The sequence below is a fragment of the Phyllostomus hastatus genome, unplaced genomic scaffold (genome assembly GCF_019186645.2).
Source record: "Phyllostomus hastatus isolate PE091 unplaced genomic scaffold, TTU_PhHast_1.1 phas_contig_210, whole genome shotgun sequence".
Classification (NCBI taxonomy): domain Eukaryota; kingdom Metazoa; phylum Chordata; class Mammalia; order Chiroptera; family Phyllostomidae; genus Phyllostomus; species Phyllostomus hastatus.
The window spans coordinates 1,674,465-1,691,450 of NW_025333737.1; the positions used below are offsets into that span (position 1 = coordinate 1,674,465).

The window sequence follows — 16,986 nt, forward strand, 5'->3', positions numbered from 1 at the left end:
AAAATATTTTTCCAACACAACTTTGGAACTGCTGATTAGCCCATTTGTTTCATGGAAAATTTACACCAAATAACCTAATGGCAACATGAGGCCTCACTGTCCTCCCCAACAGCCAAGGTAAACTTAATTTCTGTTAAAAAGACGCTGACTTTAAAAAAATTATAGGAATTATAATATGCACTCCCGGGACACATTTATTTGAGTCGTGACTCCAAGACTGACAGGTAAGGCCTTGCCATGAATGTGACGCTTGAATGAAGTAAGATGCCTCCACTCTCCATGTTTCTCACTGGTCCTTCTCTCTTTGCTCGGCCCGGAGGGACGTTCCCTCTGGGAAGGCATCAGTCTGAGCTGGAAGGGACGTGGGTTTTCTGGAAGAAGTGTTACCACTCCAACTGCCTCCCTTTGGGAGGCCCTGTAAGTGAGGGTGTCCCCCCCAACAGGCCGACCCCGCCTACACCCCCAGACCTCCCCCTGGCTACATCAGGTGTAGGACGGTGGTGGACAGGAAGCCCAGGAGTGGGGTTCTGGTGCCCGGACACCGAGGTTTCTAACCTTTCTTTGGCCTGGTCCCTACAGGCTTTTCTAGACTGGAGCAACATCCCCCAGCAAATTTAAGACGGTTAGACAAAGACCTGCATTTCTTCTGCAAAGCGGAGAAAGGCAATCTAGAGGGGAGGAGGGGAGGCAGGACTGGCATGACCTCATTGCGGCCCCATTTTCAGGGGAGATGGGATTTAGGGAAGAGACTCCATAAAACTCCCCGTGCCCAGGTGCCCCTGGGCACTCTTGGACCCCCAAGGAAAGGCAAACTCCAGACAGAAGTATTATTCCATTAAAATACAACCACATATTAAAACACTGTAAGACAAAGAGCTGTTCTTATTTTTTCCTAACCAAAACATTAGAATTTTACTTAAAAAAAGCATCTGTAATATTTTTTAAGATAATTTATTGTTACATGAAGGAGTCACAAAGCAAAATGGGGTGGGAAAGAGATGTCACAGACGAATTTAAGAAGTAGTTTTTGTCCAATACTATTCTGGGCTTCCTAAGGTTAGAAACAGGAAAAGTGTCCAATGAAAAGGTAATCATTCTTTTTTAAAAGGTCTGGATTTGAAAACAACGTTTTTTCAGAAAATACAAATCATCCTTATTACATGAGAGCCATAATTTAAGAGCCTGAGAAAAAGGGCTTTAATTCATAAGTAAACTGGGTCTCCCAGACACACCCAGGAAGGGCTGGTTTGCTGAGTGAGCTCTGGAAGCTGTGGCTCCCGCCGCCGCCGCCGCCGCCCAACGCGAGCCTGGCGGTTGGTGTTCTTACCGGCCCTGAAGGTCCAGCTGTGTCTTCACCTGCTTCCCTCTCTGCAACCTTCCGCCGGGAAGGTCTGAAGAAAAGGGACTAGAACTATAGTCTGTTCCCTAGTGAACAACTTAACCACACAATACCTGCTTCCTCATTCACGTTACACATTCACAATCGCTTATTTCTACATGCTTTACTGACATTATTCCGGTTCTCTCCCCGCCCAGAACGATTTGCCTGAACTTAACCCCAGCCCCCCTAAACCAAAGTCTCATGCAGACACCTCAGAACACTGCTGTGGTCCCAGGCCACGTCCTCCAGCCCTGGCCTCTCCTAACATGCTGCCCCCAACAGTGGCCTGACCTCACTTGGGCGTCCCCACCAGGCCGGGACAAGGCCTTGGGAATTCTCTCAACGTGATTTAAAAATTACATTTATCACTTGCCTTGCATGATAAGATTACAGACAGGAAAAATCTATCTTTATCATAAATGCCGTGTAATTTGCTTTTCCAAACACAGGAAGCATCTGTCGCTCTGCATGACCAAGGAGACTTGGTTCCCAGGGAGCCCTGCTGAGCGCCCCCTGCTGAGCCCCACCGCATAGACTCTGACGGTCCAGCCCACTGTAGGCTCCACCAGGGGATGCTTCCCATCTGTTAGGAGCGCGGCAGACTGAATTTTGTGAAGTCTGAGGAGGACACCAGACAGTTGGGACCTACAGGCCTCTGATGACTTTAAATGAAGGTGATTGTCATCACACCTGCTCTCCTCGGAACAAAAGTCCCTGCTGTGGCTCCAGGGAACCCTGGGGTCATCAGTTCTGCTTTCAGGGCAGGTGGAAGCACCCACAGAAACCGGGAGACACACCGGGAGGCCGAGCTTACAGTCCTCTCTAGCCCTCGAACACCTGATATAACGGGTGTATTCGGAGGGAATAGTCACGGTTTGCTCTTCCCTGCACTGGAAGAGAAAAAGCCACCAGCCGCTTCCTCCACTCAAAAGCCTCAGGCAGGAGAAGTGGCGGGGTGAGGCAGGGTGGGCAGGGGGCGGCCAGCGGCAGCCTGGCCCACTGCACCCTCTCGGCTCGCTGCCGGCCTGTTGCACTCAATTCACAAAGTTCCTTCAGTTCACACCCAATGCCATGAGTGTCACTTACACGAAAACGGACACTTAAAGGAAATGTGTGCCATCACAACAGCACCCAGGCTGTACAGTGGGACTTGGGACATGCGTCCCTGCTTTGACTGCCCCTGAGGGGGCTGCCTCCTCCCTCGAGGCTCAGCCCTAAGGCACTGGCGGAATTCCTCTGCAGGACTGACACAATCACAGTTCCAAGAGCCAGTGTGACCCAGGGTCCCTGGAGAGGACACCCATCCTGATGAACCAGATCACCAGGAACATCTATGCTTGCCTCCTCCCAGGTGGCGTCAGGCCCCAGGTGTGGCCACCGGTTCCCACTGAGTGAGAGCCTCTTGAGGAGTCCCAAAAAGCAGTTTCCTAATCACTCTTTTAAAATATCATCTCTCTCCGCAATGTTTTCCCGTAGGAAAAAACAGGAAAGTATTTAGAAACCCCAAAATACATATCAGGAGGGTTACACAAGCCTGCGGAGACGTCACCAGATGCCAAGGGTGCAAGGTGTCTGCCAGACCCTGAGCTCAGAAGCCCCCGGTGGGAGGAGCCGGAACCCAAGCCACCGCCCCGCCCCCGACGTCCCTGCAGACCACCCGGCCCTCCCGGAGCCCTCCCGGAGCGGGAACGCGGGATGAACCTTTTCTTTCTTTCTTTCTTTCTCTTAAAAACACATCTTACTCTGCGGTTTTTGTTTTTGTTTTATGTCATGAAAAAGACTTAGAGAATGCGAAGCGTTTCGGTTAGCAGGAAACGGACGTGGACTCAGAAACAACAGTGGAAGGGAGCGCACGCGCCGCACAGATGGGACCCATGTGGGGCCGGCTCCCCCGAGCCGCACCGCTGTGGGAGCAGTGAGGACACCCGGGCTGGAGGCTCCTAAAACTCACTTTTTCCAGAGACTTTTTCCACGCTCCTTCTCAGACATGCCGGCCAATGGGAGAGGAGATCGTCCCTCCCTCCCTATTTCAAACTGTGACCCTTTTCCTTTCGCTGTGGTCTCTTTATTTTCTCATCAAATCGAGACTAGGGGAGGGGACAGACCAATGCAGCAGCGAACTAGAAATACACTCAAATACACTCCTTTTAAACACAATTTGACCATTTTTTAAAAACCAAATTCTCTCAATTACGATAGGATAGCGTGAACTTTTTTTTCTTCCCCAGGCTGGGCTTAGAGGTGTCTCTAGGTTGGATTCCCAGGGCATGAACGACACTCTAGGGTGGTGTGGCCCCACGTGACTGGGGCAGCGGGGGAGCCGGTCCAGCCCCCCCAGCTTGCTGGAGTCAGCTCTCATCCGAGAGGCAATCACCGCCCAGGAACTCCGTGGCTTCGAGCTCCACGCTAGACAGGAACCTCCTCAGCGTCTTGCGGCAGTTGTAATCCAGGGTGGTGGTGTAGACGGTCTTGGGGTACTTGGGGTAGACGATGGTAGTGCTGAGGAAGCGGGCGGGCTTGTGGCGGGGCTCGAAGCGCAGCTCGGCCTTGTAGTTGCGCCACGTGCAGTTGGGGATGCAGGTGACCGTCTGGCTGCAGGAGGCCATGGCCAGGCCCAGGGGCAGGTGGACGTCGTCGATGAAGTGCCGCTCTGAGTCGTACTTGACTGAGGAAGTGTACCTGGGCGGGAGATGGAAGGCAGCATGATGGTGTTCCTCTGAGCTAGGGGCACTGGGGTCCCTACTGTGACCCTCGACCTCTTGTGGGGTGCAAACCTTCAGACGTGGCGACCCTAGTTAGATGCACCGTAGAGCTACTGCAGCCCTTCCTGCGCGGTGCTGTTGGAAGCGCTTTACTTCCAGGATCTAATTTAATTGTCCTAGCAGCCCTGGGAGAGGTCATCAAGGCACAGAGGGCTAAGGTCACAGTGGGACTGAGTACTTAGTGGGGAGGCTGGGATTTGAATGCAGGCGTGCAAGACCCCAGAGTTTATGGTGCACTCACTGTTTCTCTGCGGGCCGCAGCCCCCGGGGTCTATGCCCGCTCACTTGAGCTGTGAGAGCCCCGTCAGGTTACTGACCTTACTTCCGAAGGGCTCAAAGCCTTGGTGACTGACCTTTTCCTGCAAAAGGCGCGCAGGAAGGACTGGGCAGGATGTTCACACAGCAAGTGCTGTCCGAGGTAATTATTGCATCACAATGTGAATCCCACCGCCACACTAGGGCGGGCAGTTCTGCTGTCCCCTGAAGTGATCAGTTAGCTCCTTAAAGGAAGGACGAAGGAGCCCAGAAACCCTGGGTGCTGCTTCTGGACACTAGGTGATGCCACGTTCTAGCACTCGGTCCACCCTGGCCTTTCGTTTGGAGACCCCCTCGAACCCTGGACTCTGAGACCCAACCTTCTCAATCAAAGTCAATTACCATCTTGATTTCCATAAAAACCCCAAACATCAACGTTCCTCAAGCACCTACTTTGTTATTTTTAAAGTCCTTCTTTGGTAATTTGGGAGTTACTTTTCTTTCTATATAAGCAAAGCATAGTTCATTTTCCTACGTAACTATCACAGCTTCCTAAGAGCTAGGATATATATGAGCATCACACGCAGGCGCATCCAACGACACCGCCCCCACCAGCCCCCACCGGTGGGACGGGAAGTGAGGATCAGCATTCTTTTCAACCAGCCAGAGAGAAACGCCTGTTCTCCTTGGGCAGGTAGGTAAGAAGCTGGTGAGAGCTAATGTCATGAAGTCATGTCCTCGTTTTGTTCAAAATACAAGCTCTGCAGGAATAAAGGGCTGAACTGCTCACCTCCAAACTGGGGAGCCGCCTTTGTTCCACGTCAAAGGGCCCTTTGTGTCAAGGCAACCGAACCTCCAGCTATAAAACCACCAGCTCCCCAAAGTAAAATTCCTTTCTCTAAAGAGACCTATCTTGAACAGAGCCTCTCAGTGAATCCCTGCCCCCGGATAATCCTGGATTGATACATTCCCGAGGAAGAATGAGCCTTTCCCAGTGAAATGACAAAAACAAGGCTGCAGCACCTCAGAGCAGGTTGGGAGGCTGGCTGCTGGGGCGGGTGGGGGAGTGGGGACCAGCTTTTGGAAAGAGGAATTGATGAGGAACCTTTAAACATCTGATGGCCGTGACATATGAGGTACAAAAAGCAACTCATAGGACTTTATCTGTAACATGAGCTTGTTTTTATTTTAAAAAGGGTGTCCATGTATTTACTTGCTTACAGTGCATGAGAGATTCTGAAAGCATGCCCACCGAGCTACGAATAGTCACTGACACACTCTTGTGATACACTAATTTAAAAAAATAAAAAAATAAAAAGTACTCATTTCTGGAATTAAAAAGTGAAAAATTTAAAAACAACATAAAATGAGAGCCTGCTACATTTACCTTACTTCCGTTGGTGGTAAGGGGTCAAACTCCACTCCTTCGCCAAAGGACAGGGGGCACAACTTGGGCGCGCAGGTGGAGGCCGAGGGCGTGGGCAGCGAGGCTGGATTCTGTGAGGACGGAGGACGCAGTGAGACCATGGGCCGAGCTGAGCTGTCCCCCACAGCAGGTCCCGGCTCTGAGCCTGCAGCTGAGCACCCAACTGTGACTCGTGCCCCCCTTCCTGGGAATGACGCCGGAGAAGGGCTGACCGGAGAAGTGTGGGAAGAGCAGTGGACAGGGAGCCAAGAGGCCTGGGTTTGAATCCCAGATCTATCACGAACGAGATGTGTGGCCCCACAGGAGCCAGGTCACACGCCCTCAGAGACCTTGTCTTGCACCCCAAGGGGCTGTCCCCTTCTGCACCGAGGTTCTGTGAAAGGCTGACAGGAGGAAGCACACGTGAGCTCAGCGACATTGCCCAACCCAGGGCCTGCTGCACCACACTGCAGCGGGTGGGCGGGAAACCCCCACCAGCTGGGGCTCCCAAACCAGAGTCTCAATTATGTGCCCCCGACCCTGTCATTGTCTCAGCAACACTTTCGAAAAGGCCCAAACAAAACCATCCTGCCAGGGGTGTTTTTACACTGCAGATTCGGGACAACCTCCCCCACCAACTCTGCCTCTGGGAAGATCAATGACCAACCAAGATGGAGGGTCTGCAGCCTCCCCGGCGAGATGAGCACCAAAAAGTTCTCCGTGCCACCTTCCACTCTCCAGAAAACTCGAAGACCCGGGGCACAGCGTGCCCAGAGGCTAACGGGCCTCCCGTCAGGTCAAAGCTTTGGACTCTCTGCTTCATCAGGCAGCCTGGGAGGCAGTTCCACCCTAGACACAGGTGCCAGCTCTCCCCGGATCTCTGTGTAGTGCCCCTTGGGTCCCCAGGTTATGGGAGAACCTGCCATTTTCTTTGCCAGTTTGAGAGAAGGACCCACACTTGGGCCGGGGTGTGGAGGTGGCAGCCCTACCCTCACACCTTCCAGGGCAGGGAAGGTCGAAGATTGGCTCTAAGACACGGATCGTGTCGCTGGGACAAGGTGTCACTGAAGGTGTAGGTTGGAAATACAAAAGCCCAAGGGGACCAGGGAGAAGGTCCAGCACCTGAATTTGGGTGGAGGCTGGGGTGGGGCTGTGGGTGAGAGCCAAGGCCAGAGGATGTGGGACGGTGAAGTGTGGGCACTGGCTGCTGCAGAGCTTTTGGAGACAGCCCCCAAGTCGTGCAGTGGGCCCTGCTCTGCCCTCAGCTCTCCGGCTGCCAGACATTTCCCACCCTGGGGGGGCCTTCCAGACAGTCCTGGGCTGCCGGGTGACAGAGCCACAGGAGTAGACGGGCGACTCCAACACGCACATTACAGCCTTCTCTCAGGCATCCACACAGGCGCTCAGCCCCCTCGCCTCGGCCTTCTCTGCCCCCTCATCCCTGCCCACCCACCGGACACACACTGAGCACACACCTCGCCGCAGGTGCAGGCTGGGAGTGGGGCAGGGCAGCAGGACTTATAACAAATGGACAAGGTGCCACCAGGGAACGGGGATGGAGCCGCAGGCTCTAGCATGGCTCTGGGAAGCATCAAGGAAGACTTCCCAGAGGAGGTGACAAGCTGGGCATTGAAGAGCCAGCAGGGCTTTGACAGGTGGAAACACTGACCGGGTGTTGAGAGAGGTAGAAAGGGATGGGCTCGGAGAGAAAAGGCATGCCAAGTGGAGGCGGCAGCAGCCTCAGAGGCACCAGCGTGAGGACTGCAGATGCGGTAGATGAGGCTAGAAAGGGCCAGATTCTGGGGGGTTCTGAGGGCTGAGTTGAAGCTGGTGCTGCTTCCGGTGGAGATGAGAGAATGCAGTGATGCCCACAGGGAGGCAGGGTCACTGGGTCAGAAATCCCACACACCATCAAAGTGTGTGGGTCCTTCGGGAGCAGCAGCTGCCACCGACTGCGTCACCCAGGGGAGAGGGCTGCAAACACCGGCTCCCTCCCCAGGGGGCCCCCTCCCCAGGGGCCCACTGGGGTGAGGGCCCCTCTGGGCTTTGACTGCAGGCAGGATGTGGGTGCCCCTGAGCGCTAGGTAAAGGCAATAAACACCACCACCTGAGAGACTGCTAAGGCAAAAGAGACTTGGTGTTTTCCATTAAAGAAGAATTTTGAAAGAAAATGAAAGTATTCAATTTTGAAAGTTTCCACCGACCTAAAGGCCTCCCACCCATCACGTGCCAGACACGGGTTAGGTGGCAGGACAACGGGGGACACAAGGAGGGCAGAGGCTCGCGGGGTGACCTTTTCCAAAAGGCCCTCCAAGGCCACTAACACAGTCCCCAAAGGCTGGCCCTGTTCGCTGTCTGAATCCGGGAGCTGGGGAGCCAGAGCACACTCCTCTTCCCGAGACCAGCGGGAAGGTGTAAGGCCCCTGGGAGCCACCGTCTGCAGGGGAACAGCCCGGGAGGCAGTGCCGGGCCTGCAGTCCGGGGAAGGCTGGGGTTCCCTCGGTGTCCCCAGGCCCCTTCCAGGACGGCCGGGACAGGAATGTGGCCGGGCCGCAGCCTGGCAGCCCCGCAGGCTGCCACCCCGAAGGGAGGAGGAGGCGGCTCGCCTCTCCCCGGGGCTCCCGCGCCTCCCAGGCGATGACAATTTTCCAGCCACCGGCTCCAGCTGGCCAGGAACTCGCAGCGCTCCCGCCCCGGGGCTCCCAGCTATGGCCACGCCGTCCCGACGGGAGGGTGGCGGCGCCGACAGTGCGCCCCGAAAGGGGCCGCAAGACCGGCTGGTAGTCTCCGGGGGCCCGGCTGCGGTTAGGATGGGGAGAGAAAGGGCCAGAGGGGAGCCACTCACCAGGACCGCGGGGGTGGCCGCCACGTCGGACTCTAGCGCTCCGGATGCCGGGGCGCGCTCCCCGCTGCCGCCGCCGCCCCCAGCCGCCGCGAGCCCCCAGTGGCTGGGGCTGGGGCTGGGGGGCAGCCCCGAATCCGGGCTATCCAGGACGCCGTCGCCCTTCTTCTTCGTGTCCACGAGCTCAGGCACATCCTGCAGGTTCAGCCGGCCCACCATGGCTGTGCGCGCGGCGGGGCCCCGTCTGGGGCCGCGGACGAACGAGGGGCGCAGATGCGGGCCGGGGCCGCTGCCCGCCCGGCCGCCCTGCCTGCCCGCCGCCTGCGCGCGGTCCAAGTCTGGCGGGCTGCGGCGTCCCGGGCCCGCCCTCCTTCCTCCGCCCCGCCCCGCCCGCCGGGCCGGGCCGCCCCGCACAGGCCGAGCCGCGAGGCCCGGCGCCAGGGGCCGCTGCGCTCCCGCGGTGCGCCGCCCTCGCTGTGTCCTGCCCGGCCGCCCAGTCCGCCCGGAGCGACCGATCCCAGTGCGCCAGGGGCACCCGGCTGGCCTCCCGGAGGACCCCGTTCGGGCTCACGTCCGGTCCCGTCCGGGCCCCCTCTCTGCTGCAGGTGGACACGGACACCACTGTCCCCCCGCCCCTGTCCCGTCGCCCAGTCCCAGCAGGGCCCAGCAGGCGCCAACACTTCGAACCCTGGCGGTCTAGGGAAGCCAGAGCAGAGCCCCGGCCTACAGAGGCTTGGGGAGCCGACCGAACCAGCGAGCAAACAACTGGAAATTATTAATAGTTAATGCGCTTCGTATGGCTCTAGCCGCCTCTTGGCTCAGCAGGGCGGGCTCTCAGTCTGTCTCTGGCTCTCATTTCTGCCCCGCAGGAAAAGAGGGCCTACTCCGCTGATCCTCAGGGGACTCCCGCGGAGAGGCATCACCCCGGCCTGAGCGCCCAGCTGAAGAGGCTGTGGCCGCACCAGGCTGGGAGAGTCTGCGGTGGGCGGGCAGACTGGGACCTCGATGGTGACCAGGCTCAGCAGGCCGCCCACTGCTGCCCGAGGAACCCTGGGCTCCCCCGTGAGGGCCACAGCTTTTCACTCACAGGAGTCCCTGTCTAAAACTCACCCTGGGGGGTTCTCCCCTCGTTTTCAATCCGACAGAAAGACCTATCTGAGTGAGAGCACTGTTCAGTAGCTGCCAGCTGTAGACCTGAAGGTTCTCAAACCTAGTCCTTTTCCTCACAGACACTTCCAAAATTAGCAGTAAATATTTAGTAAGTCCCTACCCTCAACCCCACCGCCACCCTAACCGGAGGATTTTGGTGTGTGTGCAGCTAAGAGCCTCAGCTGGAGCGGTGCCCAGACCTTGCCTGCAGGCACCAGCTCCAACAAGGGGTGTGCCCAGGGTGGGGGGCCCCCGCTGACTAGAGAAGAGGCAGGCTCTGGCCCTGGCCCGGGGGCTCCGTTGGCTGGAGCGTCAGCTGGTAAACCAAAAGGCCGCAGGTTCAATTCCTAGTCAGGGCACATGCCTAGGTTGTAGGTTGGATGGGTCTGGGTGGGTTGGGGCCTTGTGGGAGGGAGCAATCATGTTTCTCTTTCTCTCCCTAAAACCAATAAGTGTGTCCTCAGGTATCCTTGGATGCAGATTTAAAAGAAGGAGGAGGAGGAGAAGGGTGGCCTCTGTGCGTGGCCCACCACGGCAGCCCAGTCTGTGTCCCAGCAAAAACGAAGGATACTTGTCCTGTTTGCAATCTGTTGAAGTCAGAATTTAGAGCAGGTAGATGCTGGAGATCTGTCGGCAAAGGTGGGCCCTCCTATCCTCCTCACTCATCATTTTCAGGTAAGAAAACAGAAAAGGGATTTGGCTTGCTCCAAGTGACACAGTACCAACTGTGTTGGTACAAGGGGCTTGCCTCCGACCATCCCGGCCACAGAGCTAGAGTCGGGGACGTGCCTGTGTGCCGACAGGTCGCCCACTCACTCAGGGCCGCTGGGAGCAGGGTGCAGAATCACAGTCCAGACAAACACGTAGTGCAAGGACGTACTCTGAGCAATGGGTCTTAGAGGCTGGGCTCACTACACAGCTGTGCTTCCGTACCCTCGTCGATCCCACAGTCTGGACGCCCCGGGCCGACCCCAACCTGGGCACCACCAGAGAGATCGAAGTGCTTCTGGGGTATGGAGAGTGTGGTCTGCTGGCCGTGGGAGGACCCGGTGCCCTGGAGAGAATCTGCCCACCGGCGTTCCCACACAGACACCGGGGGCTCTTCCCCAGCCTGGCTGGGTTGGGAAAGGTATCCAGGAAGATGGCAGTTGCTCCAGAGGGGTGGCGATGTTCAAAGTCATCAGTCTGGAAGAGGCAGAGGACAAGACTGGGGAAGGTCACCATAGGAAGCCAGTTTTAGCCCCTCTTTGCAGTGTGGATTGTGGTGGAGAGCTTGGGAGGGACCTCCCCACCGTAACCTGCTAAAACCCGGAGCTGGAGCTGGAGTGGTGGGGTGGAGCCTGGCATTCCACCTTCTTAGGGGAGTTCTGAAGGGCTTTAATTATTCATGTTCTGGCAGAAGATCCAGAGACATCACAGCCGCCAAAGCGAGCAAGGAATGTGAGGCTGCAAGCTTCAGAGGGTCCAGGCAAATCAAAGGGGTACCCTTTCTCCCTGGCACCAGGGTCATCACGCAACTGGCCCGGGAGTTACATGGGTATCTTGGCCCTCAAACTGGACCTCGGACATCCACACACCAACTGCCATCCTATGCAAGTTCTGTCTGATTCCCAAGAACAACGTCTCCCCAAATCCAGAGGGCTCGTCAGGCCTCAGACAACTGCCAAGGAGCTTTGGAAGCATACACTGATTGCCCACCACGGTCTTCCTCCTTGCAGAGGAGCCCAGCACAGACTCTTGCGCCAGAAACTGGAGGGGCTTAAAGAGGGCTCCAGTGCTGGGGCCTGACACAGAGTAGCAGAGGTGGGGACCATGGCTCCGGACACACTCCCACGGCCCACTCAGCGTCCTCCCCCAACAACCTGCAAAAGTCGCACCCTCCCTGGCTCCCAGAATTCTGCAGAGCCCATCAAAAGACGAGGAGAGCCCCCTGATGGGTGTGGCTCAGTGGGTTGGGCATTGTTCCACAAAGGAAAGGTTGCAGGTTCGATTCCCCGTTGGGGCACGTGCCTGGGTTGCGGGTTGGATCCCCAGAAGGAGCGTCTGTGAGAGGCAACCGATCCGTGTTCCCATTTCACATCAGTGTTGATCTCCCCTCTTTCTTCCTCCCTGCCCCTCTCTCTAAAAATAAATAAATAAAATCTTATAAAAAGAAAAAAGACAATGAGGAGAAACCCCAGGTGTGTTCAGATGGTCTTTGAAGAGCAAAGAGAAGGCGGAGGGCACCGTGACCTGGCCGGGATCCTGCCCGCCCACCGGCACCGCTGACCAGCCCCGGCGTCCTGGCAGGGGCGCACAGGGGCTCTCACAGCGGGAGCCCTGCATCTTTCACCTGCCCACACGTTCTTCTCGGGAGGAGAGCCAGGGACTTCCTTGTAGCTACATGGGTGTGTTTCTCAGCCCTGAGCGAGTTCGCATCTCCCGCCCTCGTCTGGAAGGGCCCCATCCTCCTCCTCCATCTTATTCCAGATCGCTTTCCGCCAGAAGTAGCTCTAACTCTAACTGAAACTAAAAACTCCAGCCAAAGCTTGAGGAAGACAACAGATCTGCCTTCCCCCTTCCTGCGGGCTTTCTTCCGAGGAGCAGCGGGGTGCACCTGGACATCGGGGCCGCGCTGCAGCCAGCACGAGGGGCCACGCAGCCTGGGTGACGAGTGGCCTCTTCTCAGAGCTGTCCTTTCAGAGCGGGCCATCGTGCCCCTGCCTGGGTCACAGAGACTCGTGTCCTCCTAGGACTTGACCTCTGGCATGAGGCCTTTCTCAGGAGGGTCTGAGGAACAAAGGACGCCTGCCGATGAATACCATCCTGCATTTCCCCGTTTTCTGTGCCAGACTGAGTTGGTGCCTGAACGGGACTGAGTCAGACAGAGCAGGGCAGGACCCCCACAGGGCTGCAGCGTGCTGTTCCGGAACAGCTTGTCTTCAGTCGGCTCTGCCAGACAGCGGATTGGAAACCCCGCCGGCTCCAGCGCGCTGGCTCCCAGCCGGGGCCTGCGGCGCCCTGCAGTCCCAGCGCCCCCCGCTGGGTCCCGTGTGCTGGGAGTCACAACGCAGGGATTAGCCTAGCGCTCAGTCAAGTCCCTTCAATCCCTCCAGTGCACCCACGTCAACCAAAATACTTTGAAGAAACAGAACTTCATTTTGTTTCCTTAAGTATTTTAAGATTACGGTTATAGCCCTGGCCAGGTGCTCAGTTGGTTAGAGCATCGTCCGGATCCGCCGCCAAGGTTGCAGGTTCCATCCCCCGTCAGGGTGCATATGAGAATCAACCAGTAAACGCATAAATAAGTGAAACACCAAATCGATATTTTTCTCTCTCTCTCCCCCTAAAGTCAATAAAAATTTTTAATCAGTAAATTAAAAAGATTAAGGTTGTTTTCAAAGAACATTGAAAGGGAACTACCATGTTCCATAGACAAAGGAGCCAAATTAGAAAGACGTGCTCGGCTACAACACAGCCCCTGGGAGCATGCGCACACGGAGCCCCTGCCCTCAGTGGTGGCGCGGATCAGTCGGAGCCAAGGGACGCCAGTGTTGGGCTCGGCGATTACGGGCGCAGTGGGCCCGAGAGAGCATACCGGCTCCTTTTCTCACCTCTCAGGTGGGAGACCGCCAGCTCAGGTGGAGAGATGGGTTCTAGCCCAGCCCAGCTGGCAACAGTAACCCAGATCCCGAATGCAGCTCAGGGTGAAGTCAGGCTGATGTCCCTGTATGGGGAACCCCGTGTGTGACCCCAGTCAAATACAAGCTCCGCCCTCGAGGCCTCCTATTTGTAAGCTGAGAGCTATTTTCCCAAATGCTCCCTAGTTACACAGAACAGGGCCGTGGCCTCTGCGAAATAAAATCCAGATGGGATTTTGCAAAGAGCTGGGGCACATGGCCTCCTTGGAACCGCATCCATGCACTTGCACTCCTGGCTGCATTCTGCATATTCGCACTGGACAAGGACTTGCAGCCCAGAAAAATAACCTTCAGTTGAGCAATTGAAGTTAAGACCCTTGGCTGACAGGCATGATAGAAGGGTGTGCTGTCATTTTCCCTGGGGAACAGGTGGCTGGTCTGCACAGTCAGTCTGAAGGCAGCCTTGAGGCTCCATGGACCACCTGGGATTCGAGTCTGTAGGGGAGGGATGGAGAAGGGTACCCGTGGGGGTGGCCGACTGTGCCACAATGACGGTCTGACCCACTGTGTCCTTCAGGGAGCCATAGCCCCAGAGCGCACTCCTGTCCTGCCCCAAATTCAAAGCAGGATACACACGGGGAGGGGGTGGCTGTGGTTTGCAGCTCTGGACTGTGGGGAACTCTTGATACTTGCTGAAGGCATTTACATGCCTTTGAAAAATGTTTTTCAGTTTTGAGTCTTTCCTGAAAATTAGCCAGGGGTGGGGAAAGAACTTGGGGTAAGCAGAGAGGTACAAAGAAAACTGTGTGTCTCATGCTTTCCCAGGCCGTATTGGCCAGGGGGTGTGTGTGTGGGGGGGTTGGTTAACTGGAATTCTGTTGCCTCTTGCCCCTAACCACTGACAAGTATTTCTGGAAACCTCTGAAGGGGTGTCTCATATGGTCATAAATAAATCTGGTCGTACACACGGGAATGCCTACTATTAATTTCCTTTTCATTCCCCTGCCCCACTACTCCCACTGCTGGTTCTGCTGTCACATGACAATGCCCCACCATGGCCCTGCGACAGGCTGTCTTTGCTGAGACCCCTGTCAGCTCCGCTGGGCACCTAAGAGAGGCTGCAGCCGTGCCGCTGGGGCCCACTGCCCTGTCCCCCGCCAGGCGCTGCCCACAGCCCCCAGGCCTCGATGCTGACACTGCAGGGGGCGCAGGAGCCTGAGCTGCGCTGCTGTCTGCTGCTGAGTGCCTTGCGCCCCCTCTGGTCACGTTCACAGGGTGGTCCCGCAGCAGGGTGGCTTCCTTTCGTCCTGCCTCCCACCCTAGAATTCAGAGTTGAACCCTGCAGGGAAAGGCCAAGAGATAAATAGTAAAACAAACAAAATTCTCTTTGAATTCCAAGTCCCTGTCCCCTGAGCCAGGCCTGTCCTTCTGGCCCCTTCTCCTGATGCACACGGCAGCAGGCTGTTCTCCTGCTTTGGTACCTGTAACGGGTGTCGTTCTGTGACGATGGACCCTGGTGTACTAAAGGTGAAGCCCTGCTCACTTTTTAACTCACTCAATTTAGCTCACAGGCCTCCGGTCTGTCTCGAAGTGGGGAAACTGACATGCACATTCAGTGTTGTTTCTTCTCTTCCGGGAAATAATGGTTTTGTGTATAACTACTCTTGTCCTGCCCGTCTGCCCGTGGCGTATGGGGAGGCTAATGTAACATGGCAGCAGCGGGACGGGTGGCTGGTGGCACCCGGGGCCCTGGGCATGTTCCCACTGGTCGGGCTTCTGTGAGGTGTAGCTTGTCCTGCGTAGCCATGGAAGGCCGTCCTTGGCTGTGGACGCCTGTGTGCCAGATGCTACGCATCCTGGTTGTTCCAAGCCTACGGTCTCTTCTGATGAACTGGCCCTTGTGCTGCTTCTGGGGGCCCAGGGGGCTTGGGAGCCACCACCTGCCCACGACAGGTTGGGAAAGTGCACTCTTGCTTACTTAGGCCTGTCTGGCTGGACAGCCTTCCCAGATACTGCGGTGCCTTGCAGCACACAGGACTCCCCGTGGGACCTGCCATTTCCTGCGGTAACTGCCGGGAGCCAGGCAAAGGCTTCTAGACCAGGATTCCCTCATATTTGTGGAGGGGGTCTCTTATCTCAGGGCTCAGCCCAGAGTGGTGAGGTTCTGCATGTTTTTCTCAGGGGCCCACCAGCTTTAAAAACATGTCATACACACCCTGTGTTTTTTCTTATCTGCCGGTCTTTTTTTTTTTAATGGAAAAAAATGTTTCAGTTGAGATGCCCTGTCCTTATGCTGATGGTATGGATTGTATGCAAAGTCCTCCCTAATTTTGGCTCTTCAAAGTTAAAGGTACACTTTTATTTTTCTTGTCCTCAGCTGAGGACATTTTTTCATTGCTTTTAGAAACAGAGGAATGGAGAGAAAAACATTGATGCGAGAAAGAAGCATCAACTGGTTGCCTCCCATATATACCCAGACTGGGGATCAAACCCACAACCTAGGCATGTGCTCTGACTGGGAATCAAACCCACAAGCCTTCGGTCATGGGATGATGCTCCAGCCATCGGAGCCACACCGGCCAGAGCACAGGTACACTTTTAGATTAAGGAACAAAACCAAAACAAAACATCCCAATCCTGTTGCGTTGACAGCCATGGCTATCCAGCCTTTCTTCTCTCCTCTTGAATCATGAAAGTCAACACAGGAGGAGTTCAGAAGCTGAGAATTTAATCTTTATACCATCGCCACTAGAGGACGGTGCATAGAAGACACCTCACCTTCTCCTGGAGTGATGGGGAAGGGGTGGAGGAAACAAGGAATAGGAAAGATGCCCAGTTTAACATCCAACTATTATCTCTCTACATGCGCAGGGCTGGCCATTGCTCTCATGAGCAAACCTGCAAGCATGTCTTCCAGGAGCCCTGGCCTTGAGGGAGGCCACAGGGCTTTTGCTCAACAAAAAGGCTTTCTTGCAGCAAGACACAGCTCCGGTTGGGTCACATTTGGCTTTGTGCAATGAAAACGAAAGGGGAACTTCCGCTTACTGGGTTTCCACAGACAGAGCTGCAACTACATCCTCTAGAGGCCCAGAAGCAGGAAGAAACATCTAGGGCGAGTGAGGAGGTGGAGAAGTGGGGACATGCATGCAATGGGGGGAGTGTGCAGCAAGACGATGTCCACGCCGGGCATTCTGGCAAGAGCTGGGAACACTTCCACTGTGTACGTCCTTTCATCATTTTAAACAGGAAAGTTCTAGGGGGTGTCCTGAACAAAGGTGAACGCAAGTAGGCCAAGATGCCTACAGGTTTTCACTCATGATATCTTTAATAGCCCCAAAAATGAAAAACACCTATTTATACATTGATAGGAGGACTGCTAAATAAACAGTAGTATATCTGAACTATGAAACACCATGCGGTCATTAAAAAGAATGAGTAGACAGTTGGTTAGAGTGTCGTGCCAATATGCCAAGGTTGCAGTTTCGATCCCTGGTCAGGGCACATACAAGAATCAACCAATAACAAATCAATGTTTCCCTCTCTCTCTCTCTCTCTCAAATCAATCAATCAAT

The 16,986-nt window shown here is 55.7% G+C and overlaps 1 protein-coding gene across 1 annotated transcript; it reads right to left on the reverse strand.

Annotated features, from left to right (window-relative positions):
* Positions 1 to 935: 935 nt before the first annotated feature.
* RFLNB (refilin B) lies at positions 936 to 8,999 on the reverse strand. Its single transcript, XM_045837002.1, has 3 exons — positions 8,649 to 8,999; positions 5,786 to 5,895; positions 936 to 4,060 (listed from the first exon to the last, which is right to left on the reverse strand). Exons 1-3 carry the CDS (start codon positions 8,862 to 8,864, stop codon positions 3,730 to 3,732), a joined length of 657 nt encoding a protein of 218 aa, XP_045692958.1. The 5' UTR covers positions 8,865 to 8,999; the 3' UTR covers positions 936 to 3,729.
* Positions 9,000 to 16,986: the final 7,987 nt, after the last annotated feature.

What these genes read in the sequence shown, in the direction of transcription:
- RFLNB (XM_045837002.1), bottom strand. Translation starts at nt 8,864, where the DNA reads ATGGTGGGCCGGCTGAACCTGCAGGATGTGCCTGAGCTCGTGGACACG. An exon ending in CGGCCACCCCCGCGGTCCTG is followed by an intron (nt 5,896 to 8,648) that starts GTGAGTGGCTCC and finishes CCGTCCTCACAG; the next exon opens with AATCCAGCCTCGCTGCCCAC. An exon ending in TTACCACCAACGGAAGTAAG is followed by an intron (nt 4,061 to 5,785) that starts GTAAATGTAGCA and finishes TCTCCCGCCCAG; the next exon opens with GTACACTTCCTCAGTCAAGT.